Source organism: Akebia trifoliata, chromosome 4 (genome assembly GCF_017979445.1).
Source record: "Akebia trifoliata isolate Shusen 1 chromosome 4, ASM1797944v1, whole genome shotgun sequence".
In the NCBI taxonomy this organism is placed as follows: Eukaryota; Viridiplantae; Streptophyta; class Magnoliopsida; order Ranunculales; family Lardizabalaceae; genus Akebia; species Akebia trifoliata.
The window spans coordinates 45,215,928-45,234,746 of record NC_141378.1 but is presented as its reverse complement, the minus strand read 5'-3'; the positions used below and the strand labels follow the sequence as shown (position 1 = coordinate 45,234,746).

The window sequence follows — 18,819 nt, the reverse complement described above, 5'->3', positions numbered from 1 at the left end:
GGTTAAAGTTAATAAAAAAAGAAACCTATATAACTCAATTTATATGAAGGAGTACAAAGAGATTTTCCACTTATGTACTTAAACATATCAGTTTATCAGGAATAACAAATCAGGGCAAGCTCTTGGCAACAGGTTGAGATAAGTATAGGTACTTCGTGAGGTGATATGCACCATTGTACGTCCATAATAAACTTCATCGAAACACTTGTAGGCATTCATATAAGTTAAAGCGTTCGAATGGCAAAATAGTGATGGAGTTATTCTTTTCATGACATAGTCCCTATTGGTCAATGGACCATAGTAATCTCCATATTGGGAGAACACATTATGCATCAATGTACATAGGAAAGTAAGAGCCCAAGAGAGACATGAGATGGCCAAAATGGGAACATTGTAGTTAATGTTTGTCACATACACTAAATTTTACATGTTTACAAATTTTTATTTTTATTTTTTATAAGTGTAACATTTATTAGAGAGAGAGAGAAAGTACAAAACTGACCTAGATGACCCACCAAAGAGAAAAAAAAGTTAATTACAAAGAGACCCCATCTAAAAACAAACTCCTCAAAAAAAACACTCTTGAAATTGGGGCTCACTTTACAAAAAAAAAAAAAAACAACAATCCAATAATCTTTAACATCACTTCTTTAAAAATTCTCTCATCTCGTTTCAACCGAAGGCCCCAAGTAATGGAAAAGGAGAGAAGTCTCCACAAGGTGATACACCCTGAGAAAATTGTTAGACCCCAACTTAGGAAAAGAGACAATAAGGAATACGACATCACACAACTGATCTTAAAAAGGTTAAAAAAGTGTTGCCAACTAACACGGAGAATTTGCAATGAATGGGGATGTGATCAACTGACTTATTACTTGAGTAGCACAGGAAACAATAGTTTGAGGTTACAAAACCCCTACTAATAAAAAGATCAAGAGTGGAGATTTTACCTAGAACAGCCAACCAAGAGAAGAAACTTACCGTAGAGGGGACCCTCAAACCCCAAATAAGCGTGGAAGGAAAATTACTGAATGAATGCAAGGGGTGTGCTAGACCTGTAGCAAATGAGCGAACAATGAAGACATTTAGCATACTCATGCATTATCAATCACATTATTGGTCATAAACATGGGGTATCCTATAATCATTGGGACAACCTAAACCATAGCCCAAACATAAAAAATGTCTCAAACTATGAACCTCACTGGATTTCAAAAACCACTTGCACTTGGTCAAGTTCTAGGTAACCACAACAACCTAGTCCAGTGTTCCCTACGTATCAACCTCTTAATGCATTATTACTTGTTTTAGTTATGAAGAGAATGACAAGAAAATCATATAAATGGAAAGATTTATATGAATAAGACATGTCATTTTCCAGAAACAGAAATAAATTTTTGTATGTTTAATATTTTTTTTATATATTACAAAAATATGACCATTATAAATGTCACTTCAACAACACAAGTACCACTCACAATACATTCTAACTGACTTTTTGTACAATTCAAATGAAAGAATAAACAATGGCAAAAATACAGAACAAGATACCATATAAACTGATAGGATCCATTGACTAATAAAAAAGAAACTTTGAACCAAACAAACAATCCCTACTATTAAAATACAAAATCCAATGGTCGAGATAAAACATGTAGCTTGAGGATATATCACATATCCCAAAAATAGAACCCAAGTGTTGGATTTGGCGTTTTAATTGTCGGGATTGCATATTTGTTTATAATAGTAATATATATAGATAGATATGAATATTTTAAGAAATTTTGGTTTTTTTATTTATTTTAGCTCTAATGGTATAAAGGTAATTTAAGTATACAATCCAAGACATGAATGTTATTTAGATAGGATATTTCATAATTTTTTTAAAAAACAAATTTCGTACATACATGCTTTTAGAAAACTAATGCATTGCACATGCATGGGAGATTTTTTGTAGAGAATTTATGGCATGACCTTCACACTCTACCAAATGAGAGCATTTTTATCGATAATTTATTGCCAACGCCTATTGGGAGGCAGTCTTTGCAACAATCTATTGCAAGCATATAATGAAAAAATAATCATTTGCAATAGGATTAAAGAGGAATGTCATTTTAAACTATGCATGTAATTCAATCCATAAAACTTCCCTTATGTGGGTCTCATCTAAAAGTTACCTCATAATAAGATGTTCCCATCAATATTGTATATTCTATGAATATTACACTATCTAAGAGGTAAGATTAGAGATCTGCCCTACATATTGAATATCATATGACTTTAGAAAATAATTAGCAAAAAAGATGTGATCATGAAAAGTTCAAAATGGGAATAACAAAAGTTACAAATTAATAGAAAGAATAAAAGTATTTTGCATTGTGGGTCATCAAGCCGAGCATAACACTTCAAATAAGTTTCTAATGCTTATGCCAATCTCTAGTGAATCTCATGTTAAAAATCTACTTAATAGGAGATCTCTAGCCTGATTTTCGATTTGATATGGAGATACATCAAAATATAAGACAAAAATTTATTTGAAAATGTACCAAAAGAATGCCTTGCACACAAAATAAAAAGCTGATATGCAAATAGTCCATGAAGAAATACGTCAGTAATGGTTAAGATTACCATATTAACACATTTGACATTGCTCGAGTTCACATAAGAGATAGCCCACCATTTTTCTAAGTTAATCTCATTTGGTATTCCCTTAGGAGAGAAGGATGAGATACAAAAGCATAACTATTGGATGTGAATGCCATACAAACAAAATTCCATAACTAAAAATAGAAGAAAAGCAAAGATATGTTGAAGCAGTTGATGATTCATATGATGATGGCAATGCAAGCGAAAATGATAATAATTATAGAGGTATATACAATCAATTAGAGATGAATGTGTAGAATAGATAGCAAGTACACAAAACCAATTCTAATGAGGCAATGACTTGAAATTTTCTAAGGTTTAAATTTTAAATTTGTATTTGTGCGTAACTATATGTAAAAAAAAATCTGCCCAAATCACGAGTAAATTAACAAAAATAAGTTAGATTTTCAAATTTTTGAGTTTATATGTTCTTAAATAATTAAAAAAATAATTTCTAAGAAAATTAACCATTGCAAACGAAATAGGTTTGTTTATTAACATATGAATTTGTGCATCAAATGATTATACAAAAGATTACACTTATTATAGGTGGATATGTTGATTTATCGATGAGCGCATACACACAATTTATTATAAGCAAGTTAAAAACTAATTAATCATTATGTTCCAATTTTAATTTTTTTTCATTAGGAAATACTTATCTTTTAGTTTGTTACTTGCAATTAATAAATATTTTGTTCTAAATAGCTTTGTTTTATTTACAACGTTTGTAAATTATTATAGAAAAGTGTGAATGAAATAGCTAAACAATTTTGTTTACCTACAACAAAACAATTCCCATTAATTAAAGCTAGTTGTTACAAACCAAACGAAGTTTCTTTTAATAACTCATTTTCGCATAATATCTCCTTTCTTTTAATGAAATCCAGACAAATGATATGCAATACTTAAAAAAAATCCTAAGAGTTAGATCAAACCATCACCCTAATAAAAATTTGACAAAGGCAAAAGAGACAGTAAAGCCAACAATGAATGTTTTAAATTAAATTCAATAAATAATTGAGATAGTCAATTTTACCGATCATCCGTTACAAGAATTTTCAACGTTGGTTATCATTGAGTGAAATGGTGAACTGAACTATTCTAGATTAGGTGTAGATATTAGGCCAATATGCATGTTAGATCATTATGGAAACTAAATACAACCTAATGAAAGATCAAACCTAGCTAATGTCCAAGGGAGATGCCTTTTTTTTTTTCTCATTTTTTTGGGCGTCTTTTGTTTTATTTGATAGGGAGTCCCTGACCTCTTTGAAAATGGGACTAGTACCTACAGATACGTCATGCCACCACAAACAGGTGTATCTAGTAAAATCACAGGTGGAGATACCTGTTCAACCACTACTCTACCACTCAGGATGTTCATTTTTAATTTATAGAGTAAAATTGCAGATGAGGATACTCAATGTCATGATCCTGGAGAGCAAACCCAGGTCGCTCAACCATTGCTCCACCACTCGGGTGATTCCTTTTTATGTTATCAAGTAAAATTACAGGCATGGAATCTCATTCTCACGATCTTGGGGAGCAAAAACAGGCCGATCAACCACTGCTCCACCACACGTGTGATTTTTTTTTTTTTTTTCATCTCTTTTTCTTATTCCATTTTTATGATTTTGTATTAAGAATTTTAGAAGATATGCTTTTTTAGCCCTTATGCTTTCACACGTTTGAATTTCATGGTATCATCATTTTTCAACCCAGAGTTTACTATTAGGCAACCTTTTTCCAATGGCATATGCCAACGAAGACTTTCATATTAATGTATCAATTTGTTTTCTTTTATTTTTGAGCTTCTTTTTTTTTTTTTTTTTTTTTGAACTTGAGCTATGAATATTTTTCAATCCAAATTTGATAATTAAGCATCATTTGCAAAGGGCACATACCAATGGTGACTTTCACATTAATTATAAATAATCATTTTCACTTGATCTCCAACCGTAAGGAAATAACTGAGGAAGTTTAGTCCAAGGATACACACATAGTCACAAAGTGATGAAAACTACAACATGGCCACAATCTAATCCTTACTAGCAATAGACAAGGGTGTACTGTGATCATCAAAGACTAACTAGTTGAATCACCCTCTAATTGAAAAGTAGTAAAGAGACTAGCAATTGATATTCAAAATATCTAACTCATACTATAGTCTCAACTATTCTAGATTCTCAAAACATAAGTTCGATGAAAGGATGATTAATACATATAGGAATCCTAAAATGTTAGTCACATAAAAAAGACTTCAATTTGTATTTATTATTATTATGAAAAGAATCAATAAAACCATATTTCAAAATCTATAAGTAAACAAAAAAAATATGTATGATGAGAGAACTATATGACGAGTGAAATGAATGCAGAAAAAAAAAAAATAGAAGAGTAGATAATTTTAGTCCACCTAGGATATATAAAAAAGTTATTGATCATCATTTGATTAACAAATAGTAATTTACAACATAAATGATAGTATCAATACTATCTATAAAAAGTAAGCCAATTTTCAACCAAAATTCAATAAGCTTCTTTTTAATAAAATCCCATTTAATAAAGCTCTATCTAAATTAAGGAAAAATAAAAAAGAAGTCCACATAAAAAAATATTTATTAAATGAAGGACTACACCATAGTCTCAGTAAAAAAAAATGGGATTCCCTGGACTATTCTAAAAATTTGCACTAAGTTAGATAAAACCAATCTAGGAAGACCCAACAACTTACAAAATATGTATAAATAACACCTAAAGTGATAATCACAGATTATATCCATAAATTAAAAACACTCAAAATCATAGGTAACAAATCACAGACTGTAATTCAATGTTTTTTTTATAGATGGACATGATCAAACGGAAACAACAATATAGAGCAAAAAATCCAAATGAAATCTAAAACTAGAATTTAGGGTTTCTTGAGGAAAGTGAAACCTCCATGAAATTCAATAGAAAATTCTCAAGTGTGAATGTCACACCCCCAAATCTGAATACTCAATATTTTTTATTTATTTATTTTTTTTTTTTTTGGGCATAGATTTTGAAGGATAACACTGAGAACATATCTCAAACATAGAGTACAACAAGAGCTGCAAAATTTATGCAATTGAAATAAAAGAACAACTAGCTAAATGTTTCTCAATAAACAAATCTTCTAAGCTATTTCATCACCTCCGTCATCTCCATATATTACACCTAAAAATATATAGAAAACAATAGTGAACCAACAACTTGCAAGCTACTAACTACTCAACCTACACCAATGATGCAAAACATGATAGTACAAAGTCATTGTACAAATTATTAATAAATAAATTATTTATGTGGGTACATTAGTTAAGTTTAATTTATCATCATTGATCTAAAACTTCCTATGTGACTTGACTACACGATTAGATACACAAGATCATAGAGTCATAGAAGACGCATGATCTTCTATAACAAATAAATTACTAACATTATCTATTTAACTCTACAATTACTTAGTCCATCGAGTCAACTCAAACCGAATATTTAATCTAATCATTCTATTATTCGAGTTTCATGAATCATTAAATTCCTTGTGTGTTTATGTGTTTCACGTAAAAGAGTTACACATTAAGATTAGTATGAAATAATACTCGAAATCATATACTTACCATGATTCATAATCATTAGAATGAATAGTAATAATGTAATAAAATCACTATTTAAAGTTCTACAACATAAACATAATCCTAATTAATAAAATAAAATAAGGATTTATGTACATACAAAACAACCCCTTAATTTATTGGTAATTATACATGCAAAATAGCCACTTAATCGATTAGTACCTAACATACAAAATAACCCTTATACAATTGGGATCTAAATAAGATTAAAGAAATAAAATTAATTATAATTAATATAAGATAGTGATAATAACAAATTATGGGACTTTACAACAAACATTGAATCAAAGCCAGAATAGTGTTTGAGAGAAAACAAAACTTACCAATCAAATTTTATCAGGTTGATCATAAATTATGTTTGTTTTGTCTGGAATGAGCATTAGGAGTCCATCGAATATGATTTTATCAGATCAGCCATAAATTTATCAGTCAACAATCCAAATAGAAGAGAAAAAAATAAGAAAATCATAGTGAAATAGGAATGGATAGATTTTGAAAATTTTGATCAGAAATTTTGGGGAAAAAATTCATACCTTGTGATGTCTTCAACTAACAGACAAAGTTTTGATTTCAATTAAAAAATTCTTGAGAGGGAAAGAGAGAGGAAGAGATTCGTGGGTTTGAAATTTCTAGAGAGGGAGAGATGTCTTGAGAGGGAATGGGAGAGGAAGAGACTTGTGGATTTGTGGTTGTTATGATCTTCAGGTTAAGATTTAAAACTTCCCACTCTATTAACGCCTAGGTATTTTGTATTGGTTTAGGTCTTAACATTTGGTATCAGAGCCAACCCATATCTAGGGTTTGAGTCATGGGGAGGAGATTGTGGAGATTTAAAGAAAATGTTCCTCTATAGTATGGGATATGAAAGGGGTTCTTAAAAAATGGGGAAAAATAGGAACTCTTCTATAGTATGGGATATGGAAGGGGTTCGGAAAAAAATAAAAATAAAAAAGGACTCACTATAGTATGAGATATGGAAGGGATCCGCCATAGTAGGCCACCGTGATTAATCTGGGAAGGGACGACTTATGGAAAAAAAAGAGAATGGGATACCTGGTACGTGTAAAGAAGGCCAAGGGGCTGGGGAGCTCACATAAAGTGAGCACACGAGGGCATCGGCGGGGGTATGTTACTATCCTTAGGTTAAAACTTAAAACTTTTCACTCTATTAATGGAGCATTGGTTTGGATCTTAACAATGGTTTTAAAAGGGAAACGAAAGGTTTGAGAGCTTTGAGAGAAGGGGAAAGGGAAAAACAAAATGAGAAGCAAACTAGTTAGGGTTAAAACACATGATAATGTTCATATCGATCTATTATGCGCCTTTGCATCTAGCATTGGGTAGACCTCATAGAATAACTGTCTTAGTTCTACCGTAACTTTTGTTTCATTTCTTCTGAACAATCACAAACATTTTTTTGATTATGGATCCACTACTAGAAATTCAATGTGTAATCTCAGCATTCAATGTGTATTCCTAAATAATCTGATTTTTCAATTATTCAACCATTTCATTTTACCAAGTTCAACATTAATCAGATTAGTCAACCTTTATATGTTTCGATGCAACAACAAGATGTTATTTGAGAACTCTTGATCCGACAATTTTCACGCATAAAAGTGTTTCAACGGCTAAGATCTATCATAAAAAGAATCACCTCATACTCATCATTCATACTAGACTAATATTAAGCAAAATATGTTGTAGTTAAGGTAAAAATGGCAGTTTTAGAACTTCTCAATTAACGACAGCTTTTAACAGTCGTTTTTACAGCAATACACATGTAGTTTTTAGCCCAATTTGACGTAGTGTCCAATAAGTGATAAACTAAGAAAAAGTTGATAAAGATGGTTTGGAAACATTCAACGAAAGATAATTTTAACCTAGGAATATGTGACTTGAAGGTTCTAAATGAGCGTGTAGAAGATCAAAATGAATGTGGATATGAACACACCATCAAGAGAAGAAATTGCTTTGGATGTTGGGAAGAGAGGAACAAGACTCACTCACCCAATATAGAATCAGTGGAGTAAGGCTTTGACCATGATTTTGATGATGATGATGATAAAGGGCTATATTACTTTCAAATTCAACTATGAAAAAGCCACGTAAGATCTCAAAATCTTTTGTACATCCCAAACATATATATTCCAAAATAATGTAGGACTTTGCCTAGAAGCTAATTCTTTGCATTTCGAGTACAAGTAGTTTTACATTTCCACTCTTGATTGAGACTCCCAACTTGTTCCATCTTTTTTGACTAGCATGAAAATTTTTCATTCAAATTCGTCTAATCACATGTTTGTAAGAGACATTAGGCCATCTTTCCCCTTTTCTTTTTTTTTTTATCAATTCGCCCGATCACATGTTTGCATGGGATGAATTCTTCATAATCTCCACTAAAATGTTTATGTTTAGGATAGGTTAGGTCATCTTTCACTTTTTTTTTATCAATTAGGACAACATCATCTAAAACAATTGGAATTTGACCAGGGTCAATAGCAAATTTTAATAAATAACTAATTCAATGTAACTTTGTAACCACTCCTAACAGACAAAACCTTTGTTTCCCATAAAGGATTGCATGACATGAATTCTTCATAATCTCCAATAAATTTTTTAATCAACTATTCATCCCCAAGTTCAGTTTTTACAATGCTACTTAAGCACTTATTCCAGTTTTCGGGGCTCTTAATCACTCTCACAAAAGTGTGAATACCAACATCATTACCCCTGCACTTATTAACAAATTCTCTTTATATATCATGTTTCCTTTGCATTCCATATAATCATTAAGCAATTGTCAATTAACAAACTTCATATAAGATATGAACTTCTCAATAATTACTATACATCTTTCAACCAACCAGTCATCACCAAAAAAATTCCTTTATTACATTAAATTTCTCTTGCAAAAATGGGAATACTACAACTATTATCCATACAATCCTCCATGCACTTTTTAGGAATTTTTTTTATAAGTGTAATTTTATTGCAACTAGAAAGATTCGTCAAGGTGACCATCCTAAAAGGAAATAGCAAAAAACATGCAACTCACACGCAAAGAGTCCCATCTAACACAAGCACCACAAAATGAAACTATATTGGATCAATTCGGATTAACAAGCACCACAAACAAAAAAAAACAAAAAACAAAAATTTAAGAGAGATCAAATAATCTCACATAAGAAATCAGTATATTTAAAAATATTGGGTAAGGACTTGAAATAATGGTAGTTGAAATTAATGCAAAATCTCAAAGAAAAGAGCTAAAAGTTGGCATAATTCATCAAATAATAATCATTCGAAGGCCCATTGATTCTCCCTCTGGACTTCCATCTCTTCCTCTGGGGTGAAGTCATTCTTGATGTTAAATTTCTTGCGAATCTCCTCTGGCGTCTTTCCCTTGATCATATCAGCCACTGTCTGGCACGTCAGGTCCAACAAACTCTTAATGTCCATATAGTTTGCAGCCTGATAGAAATAAAAAAACAAACCAATCAGTAATATGATCATGTGATAATTGATAGAACTTAGACATTGTAAATTTGTAATGGGAGGAAAGAATTTTAAATCCACAACACATCACATCGTATATACTACTACCATCATGGTTTTAAAACTCGTTTTCACGTCTCAGACAAGTTTTCTGATACATTTGAGTCATCTCGTTAAACAATGAGACAAATGAACCATGGTTAATTTTAAATCTCTTCTGATACATTTAACTTGTCTATCTGTCTTGTTGGTGGATGATACCAAGACCGTATCGGAGGAGTCATCTTGGTCTCGGACGAGGTTTAAAACCATGACTACAATACATTCTTTTTAAGTAAAAAAAAAAAAACCTTTAGACAAACAACTGACTCCAAAAGGTCCAAGCACAATAATAGAAGAACCAAACCGAAACTGTATATTGGAAACCCCAATAATCTCTCACTCACCATAAATAAAAATATCATGAGTGAAGAAATTAATAAAGATTGAATCCTTCTAACAAACAAGAATATGATGAAACCTTAGAGTAGAAAGAAAAAAAAAAAAAAAAAAAGAGAGTAAGGAATCTCACTCACCAAAATTAGGTCAAAGAGAGTAGCTTGATCAACCTTGAGAAAGTCAGCATCCCAGTCCTTGAGGTCAGTCTTGATGATGGTGGGGGTTTCAACGTGTTTCTTGCAGAATTCGATCGTCTTAGCCAAGATCTTACCAGTTACGTTGGGCAATGGAATCACATCATCTGCGCAGTCATCTTCGATCATATGTTTGATAGTCTGAGATTGAAGAGCCACGTCTTGCTCCACATCGAACACCTCTCCATCACAACTCCTCAAACGCACCATCTTCTTCGACATTATCTTATCCTCCTCTCTTCAACTTCAACTTCAACTTCAACTTCAAACAACCTAATAATTTCTTCTCTCCAATCTATCTAATCGAATGAGATAATTTCTTCAGCAATACCAACTAGCACCAAATCGACGATTTTTTTTCTTTTTCAATTTCAATAATAAAGACCCTTATTTATAGAGTATAAATAAAGCAGATCTCTACTATAATAATGTCTAATTTAGTGGCTGTTTATAATACGTTTCCATATACAATTGTCCAATTTAGTGGTTGTTTATAATACGTTTCCTCATAATTCTAACTTTCTAATCGCACCCTGCCAACCGCGGGCTTTCCTTATCTTTACTTTAATATAAAAGATGAGTTCCTTTCTAAATCATCCCCAATTTTTTAGGCGTTGGCTTGATAGTACATTTTTTTTTTTGCGATTCTCACAATTCTGACGTGGAGATGCATGCATATATAACCGTAGATGATTTTTACTCGTATCGCGAGGAAACACATTTATGTGCACATCCCACGTCAGACTTGTGAGAATCGCAGTAAATATTTTTTTTTGTCATTTCAGCATTTTCCTTTTAGTAAGAGTCGTGCTGGGGTGATATAATGGACTTTCCTCTTTCTTTTTCGTTTTTTTTTTCTTTTTTTTTTTTCTTTTTTTAACAATTTAAAAATAAAAATAAAGAACAAAGTTGAGATTCTAAATTTTTTTAAGATTACAACTTAACTTTTGATTCGAGTGTCTCTTTGCAACTATGATTTATTCATTTCAGATATTTCGAAAAGATTTATTCAATATCAAAGTCGAAAAAATGAATAAATTAGATCACATTTTTTTTTTGGGGGGGGGGGGGAGTTCACCATTTTTTCCCCCCCAAAAGTGATGAATTCAATTTTTTTTTTTTTGGGAGGGAGTTTAAATAACGATATTGAATTCAAATCTTAATCATATATGTATGGTTGAAATTAGAGGACTATCATAATTTAACAATTTTTATCGTATATGGGATAAAAGGTTTGGAATAGGCTGAGTTTTTTGTGAGGATGATCTATATATGATGAGGACATCATCCTCACAAAAAATCAACCCGTTATAAAATTTCTAACCCCATTAAAAGTGGTTAGTAAATTAATGGTAAAATTTGATGGTCCATGATTCTTCAAGTTGTAAATCTCTTTTGATGAGATTAGAAGTTTTAGAATGGACTGAATTTTTTAGAAGATGATCTTCTCACCATAAAACATCCTCACAAAAAACAGCACATTCCAAATGGGGTCCTTTTTGGGGTTAAAGAGCTAGAAAAGGAAAGGCAATAAAATTGGAGGGATAGTCTTAGAAAGAAAAGAAGAAAAAAGATAATAAAGTTGAAAGTTGTCCTTAAATACATGTACGTGTGAAATTGATCTTAATCCTTTCTTGAAGATAAACATTGGGAAGACAACCATTGTGTTTTAATATACAGATATAAACTTATATATATATAAAAAAAAATACATCAAGAGTTGGGCATAAATCTTTGAAATGATGGGAGATAAACATTGGGAAGACAATCTTTAATTTTTTTTTTTTTTTGGATTGTTCGAATTCATTTTTTTTCAGAACATGTGCAAGTTTTTGGACAGTGAGGATTGTTCAAATATAATTTGTTTACATCAATAATTGGGTATCTTATGTTTTATGCATGGTTTTAAAATTTTAAGTAGTTTCATATTATTTTCATCCAAGGGGAGCCTAGCATTTGTATTTTGTACATTTGCACATTGAATGGTCGAACGAAAGGTTTTATATGGATGTGGATGCATAAAATGTGAGTACTCTACTAAAAGGTTTTATATGAGCTATATGTCCCATATACACTACCTGCATCTAGTAGAAAGTGGTCATGTACGCATTGTTGGCTAAATGGCATTGCAGTGCACATGGAACACATGCGGTAGATAGGGGCTGTATGTCCCCATGAGAGTTTTGTCACTCTCCACTGCACGTGTACCACTCCATAGTAGTAAAGTAGCATACCATGCTTCTAGTCTAGCTAACAGTTTATAGGGAAATGTTCAACACCCTACACTTTACCCTATGCTTTACCAAACGTGTTTTGTCTTACATGGGTTAGAAGTTTTGGAATGGGCTGATTTTTGGTGAGAATGATCTCTACGATTAGAAGATCATCCTCACCAAAAATCATCTCATTCCGAAATTTCTAGCCCCATGTTTACAAGTTGAAAAATCGTGGACCGTCCATTTTTTGTAAATCATTTTTGATGAAGTTATAAGTTTTGGAATGGGCTGATTTTTAGTGAGGATGATCTCCTCATGATAGAGATCATCCTCACCAAAAATCAGCCTATTCCAAAACTTTTAACCCATGTAGGACAAACACGTTTGGTAAAACATAGGGTAAAATGTAGGGTGTTGAATGGGACCTCAGTTTATATTCCCAGTTGGAATTCTCCCATTCCTTAAAATTTAGTATTTTTGGTCTGTGTTGTGTCCGTGCCTTGTATTCAGTTGGTATATGGGGCAAGACTATCATCTTGAGCAACTTTAACTTCTGCTATAGGGCCAATTTCCAATATAAATTCATAATAAAATCATTTTGTAAATTTCAATTTTGACTCATGTAGGTGAGATAGTGATGGTAATTAGTAACCCTGTTTGTCACATAAATAGTGAAAAGGATCCCATCTTCCTGTGGAAGTACGCAATTTTGCCGAACCATTTAAATTTTATGTCTTGCTCCGTTTAAATTTTAATACTTATTTGGTTGTTATCATTGTTCCTTGCGGCTAACATTCTACATTTTGGACTACAATGCTAATCTAGATCATTAATCCTTTGATTACCCTTCCTTCGGTCTATGCTCTCTTTTAGACATGATAGCATTTGCTCCTCGAGGTAGATTACTTTGGAAGGTTCTTACGATTTACAAATTTTTGTCACTGAAAATGAATCAATAGGAAAGTTTTTGACAATAAGTAGCTCAGGGACGCAATCATCCAAAAAACAACTCTTTTTTTTTCTTGATGATCCGTATAGAAGAAATAGTTCAAGGGATGTTGTTGCATTCCCATCGACAAAAATATTGCTTTTATGCTAAAGATGGATTTTCGCTTATTAGAGTAGAAAGTTAAGTAAGGGTAAATGGCCAGGAAAAATATTCTTGAGGTTGCTTTGTTCTTGGAATACAAGTTTCCATTGTTGCTTCTTTCCTCTCCACCTATTATGTAGTTTTATTTATATGTTCCAATTTTACTATAATCTAGTTTAGTGAATCAGTGCATGTAATTTCTCTCATGTTTGTGGGGATCCTCGTATGAGCCTGAGTGTGATGACACCAATTCCTCTTGCCGCATGTTTCACAACCAATGGAATGTATTTTATTTTTATTTTTTTATTATAATATTTACAGCTTAAGAGTAAGTAAGATTAGGCATCTCACTTATACGATTGGTTTATAAAGTTTATAATCGATACAGAAGTAGTTTTTTTTTAAAAAAAACTTGCCTATGAAGGTCATACCATACCATACATTTGATAAGTATATATGAAGAGAATAGATTTCGGATATAAATTGTTCCAAGACTAACTAACTAATTAAAGTTGTCAATTACTTTTTTTACCAACCTATGATGATGACATATATCTTAGTGGATACATAATGGGTATTTTGAATAGTTGGCATTATTATACTTAAGTGTAACTATAAATATCCTATAAGATATCTACCACCTTATTCATGAGATGATAGTTTTACTAAATTGTTGAAATTCCAATATTTTTTCAATTTTCAAGAAGGAAAAATCATTTTACATCCAAAATAAAATGACCTGCAATTAAATTTATAGTACATTTTAGAAGTTGGGTGGATAACAATTTTGTACAATAAAGAAGCAACATACAATATCTCTCTTGACAATGTACTAGGATTTGGGCACCACCATTCTTCCAAGTTCCAGTTGTAGGCATCAAAATTTAAACGGGTCCCATCGCTTTTTTAATTAACGAAAGTCTCTTTAATCAAAATTGGGCCCACAAATATGAATTAGGATCCATTAATTGGGATGGGTTGCATATGGTTCGGGTTTGGATTTTCGTAGACAAAACTCATGATCTAACTAAATTCAAGTAATCCACATTAAATATTGGGCCTTATACCCATAACAATAATCTATAGAATCCTTAAAATTGGATTTAGACGAATTTACCCTTTAAACAAACCAATCAAAACTCTTTAAGTTAGGGCATAATTAGAAAGTGAAATTATCTTAAATCTATAAATACCAAAGCCTCCCTCATTTGAAAGGGAATCTGGATCACTTTCTTTCAGAAAATAGAACCTCTCCCTCTATAGAAGAAGAAGCTCTCAAACCCTCCACTAGAGATAAAGCAAAGTTCTTAAAAAAAATCGAATTCTGATTAAAGAGAAAATCAAGCCTAAAACATTTTTCTAGGAGTCAAGAATCATTTTCAGTCAATAAAGCGCAAAGTCCGAAGAGAAGAAAATCTACAGAAAATCAAGCACAAACAAAGCTACCGTTAAGCCAAAAAAACTTTCTTAACCGATCAAGCACGAAGTTCGGAGAGAAGAAAGTTACAAGTCATATTTGCTTTTGTATTTGACTATTAATCAGAAGAAAACACTAAGATTTGTACTTTCATTTCATCAAAATCAATAAAATCATTTGCGATCTTATTTTATTAATCTCAAAGTAGATCTGTGAAATTTGTTATTGACACCAACTAAGATTGAGTCTCACTCACTCACCAAGACTAGGTTAAAGAGGGTGGCTTGATTAACTTTTACAAAGCCAGCATCCCAAATCTTGAGGTCATCATCATCATGAGTCTAAGTTGCAACAGTATTCGATGATCTTGGCCAAGATGTTATCGGTTATGTTGGGCAATGGGATTGGGATCTCATCGTCCTCGTCCTCAATTATATGTTTAATGGTTCCAAATTGAAAAGCCATATCCACATCAAAGAACACCATTCTGCCACTTCTCCTCAAACTCACCTTCTTCGACGACATTGATGTCTATCGTAACAACTCATTTTTTTTATTTGAAAATAAAAATACCCTTTATTTATTATTTATTAAGTACAAGTAAAGGTTTCTTTGAAGAATTCTAAGACCACCATTGTTATTTAATTTAAGGAAAAAACCATAGAACAGAAAGAGAATTCATGTAAATCCTAGTGAGAGATTTCCTAAGATTCTAATTATAGTTATATTTCCAGATAAGATAGAAAGAAAATAATCTAACAAAATAATTCTAATTCAACATGTAATCAAAGAGATAAGAAGGGAAAGAGCAAAATTCTGGTTACATAAGACAACAAATATTAGCACGATTTTAGTGAAAGAGCTTACTTATTAAATGAAGACTTTTGAAACCTATAAATAAGAAATTCCTTACATAGTAAAAGACTTTTTGACCCACTCTCTAATTCCGTCCTTTGGATTTTTTCAAACTTAATTGTTGCAATTAGGGGAGTCAATGGGTCGATTCCAATTTAGTTCCGATTCTTAAGAATCGAATGAGAAAAAAATATTTCAAATCATTATAATGAAAAAAAAAATCCTTTAAAAAAATTAACATATTATTAACTTAGTTATAATTTGTTATACTAAAGATACAAATTAAATGAATTTTTTTTCAAAAGAAAATTTAATCTTAATAAAAGTAATAAATTTTTAGAAGAGTAACTCATTTTAAGCTCCAATCGATAATTTATATGAAAATTTGAAGAATTTTATACAACATGCATTTATTTTGAAATAAAAAAAAATACCTTAAATCATCTACAATATGGAAGAAATGACAAAATAAATTGGTTTCAGGTATCCCGCGAGTACCCATTGGATAGAACCTAACGGTTCCAATTCCTATCAGTTCAGTTCCATTTTAGACTAATCAGTTCATATAAAAAGGGAATCGGAACCGAAGTTTTCAGGTCTGGTTCCGATTCAGTTTTGGATAAGTAGGTACCCATTCCCAGTCGCACTAGGTGAAAACTAAAAATTTGACAGGCTTAGAGCCATCAAAATTTTCCTATCATCCATTAATATGACAATTTCACTCTGTCGAAAAAAAAAATAACAATGAAAATTTTGACGCCTTAGTCCGTCGGATTTTATGAAATTCAACGCCTTGGTTGGTCGGATTTTATGAAATTTGCGGCCTTGGGCTATCAAATATAGGCTTTTTCACATTGTGTCAGAGGGTATTGATTTAGGAAACCTACCCAAATTTTAGACATTTTTTAGGAATCTAAAGAGATTTCTTCATCGAGATACGAGTTTGGGTGAGAGAATTTTTTTTTTTTTTGCCTACAATAGGATGATATAAGGTTTTCTTTCTAAATTCTCTTGCGAGATTACAAATTAATTAATAAAACTTTTTAAGTTCTCAAAGTACCCAAATTATTCTCTATATCACCTCTTTCACCTTATAATAAGAGATGTTGTTATATATTCCACTAATTTTTTATGATCAACGACGAACAAAAAATAATGTAGTACTCATCATTTTGAAAATTTAGGCATCTAATTATAAATTGTATATGCATTTTTTGTGAGGTATATACAATGGTGAATTCATCACTTTTTAAAATCACAAATTCAACACTTTATTTATTTAACGGCGTCTTTAATTACACACAAACTCTACGAAAAATAGTTTGTCTTGGAAAATTGAAGATTACCGGTGTTTGAGTGCAAAAAAAAAATAAATAAAACAAAACAAACAAAACAAATTAAGGGTATGTTTGGTAACACTTCCTAAAGTCTGAAGTCTGTTTTATGAAATTTGGAATCTGAAATCTAAATTCTTATTCTGAAAAAAAATTATTTGTTTATCATTTTTAAAAGCTTCTGGTTACAAATAGAATTTTAAAACATGATGGCCATTTTGACAATATTACCTTTTTGTAATTCTAAGAAATTGTTAACCGAAAAACATAACATGTTATACATAATGAAATCATCCACACATTTAATTTCAATTTCTAACAAATCAAATACCCCAAAAGTATTTTTTTTTTAAATTGAATTCATAATTGAGAAATTATATTCCAACAAGGTAATACTCAAACAATAAACAATCATTCATTTTCTAGTTCAAAAATTTAGGGTTTTAGGGTTCGTCTAAAAATATAGGATTTTCGAACACGAAACGAGAGAAAGGAGAGAGACTTTGATAACACAGTTGTAGAAGAAGAAGATGTATAGAAGTTAAAAATAAGGATTTTAGGATTCGTATAAAGAAATGATAAGTGATAGAAATTAGGATTTTGATGAGGGTATTTTAGAAATAAAAAAATCAGATTTCAGAAGTTTCATCTAGCATCCCTCCATCACTAGTTCAAAACTTCTGAATTTCGACTTTGAAGTCTGAAATCTGAACCAAAACAAACTGAAATAAAACTTCTAAAGTCTGAATTTTAAAGGTGGACCATCTCCATTCAGACTTCAAAAGTGTTACCAAACACACATTAAGAAAAACGGGAAAATTGATTTACCGCACCCACAACATTGAAATATACATTGATTCTCACATTGCTGATGTGGAGGTGCACACATAACCATAAATGGTTTTTACTCCTATCTCAATGAAAATCATCTATAGTTTCATAGATTCATTCACATCAGCGAACGATGTAAGAATGGATGTACATTTCAATGTTACTTCAACATCATCTTATATATATATAAATTGTCTAACATTTTTTTTTAAAGAAAAATTACTTAAAAGGTATAATGTTGACCAATTTGGTAAAAGCATTTAACTCAGTAATTTGAGTAATTGGTGTAATGTGGATCGAAATTGAAACATATATCAAACTGAATTGAGTTTGAACCGTGATGAACTATTATTCCTATAATGCTAGGGTCATCGGTAGGTATATTCAATAAATTTGACCAACACTATCTAAGTTGTGATCCTTTTATCTTGGATAAATAGTCGTCAACTTAAGTTAAATTGCAATCAAGAAACTTAGGCCCTGTGTGAATACACCTCTCCGCACAAGAGCAAAAGTTCAATCTCTCCCTGCAAGAGCAAAAAATCACTCTGCGGAAGAGTAGGTTCTTGAAGCTTCTTAACAAAGAGAAAAAAACCTCTTTCCGCAAGAGCAAAAACCTATCCAAATATTTGTCAGCT

General features: G+C 31.4%; 1 protein-coding gene across 1 annotated transcript; it reads right to left on the bottom strand.

Annotated features, from left to right (window-relative positions):
* Positions 1-9,439: 9,439 nt before the first annotated feature.
* LOC147405255 (SKP1-like protein 1A) lies at positions 9,440-10,755 on the bottom strand. The gene is made up of 2 exons (XM_086441497.1): positions 10,382-10,755; positions 9,440-9,782 (listed from the first exon to the last, which is right to left on the bottom strand). Exons 1-2 carry the CDS (start codon positions 10,658-10,660, stop codon positions 9,609-9,611), a joined length of 453 nt encoding a protein of 150 aa, XP_086297623.1. The 5' UTR covers positions 10,661-10,755; the 3' UTR covers positions 9,440-9,608.
* Between the last annotated feature and the right edge of the window lie 8,064 nt (positions 10,756-18,819).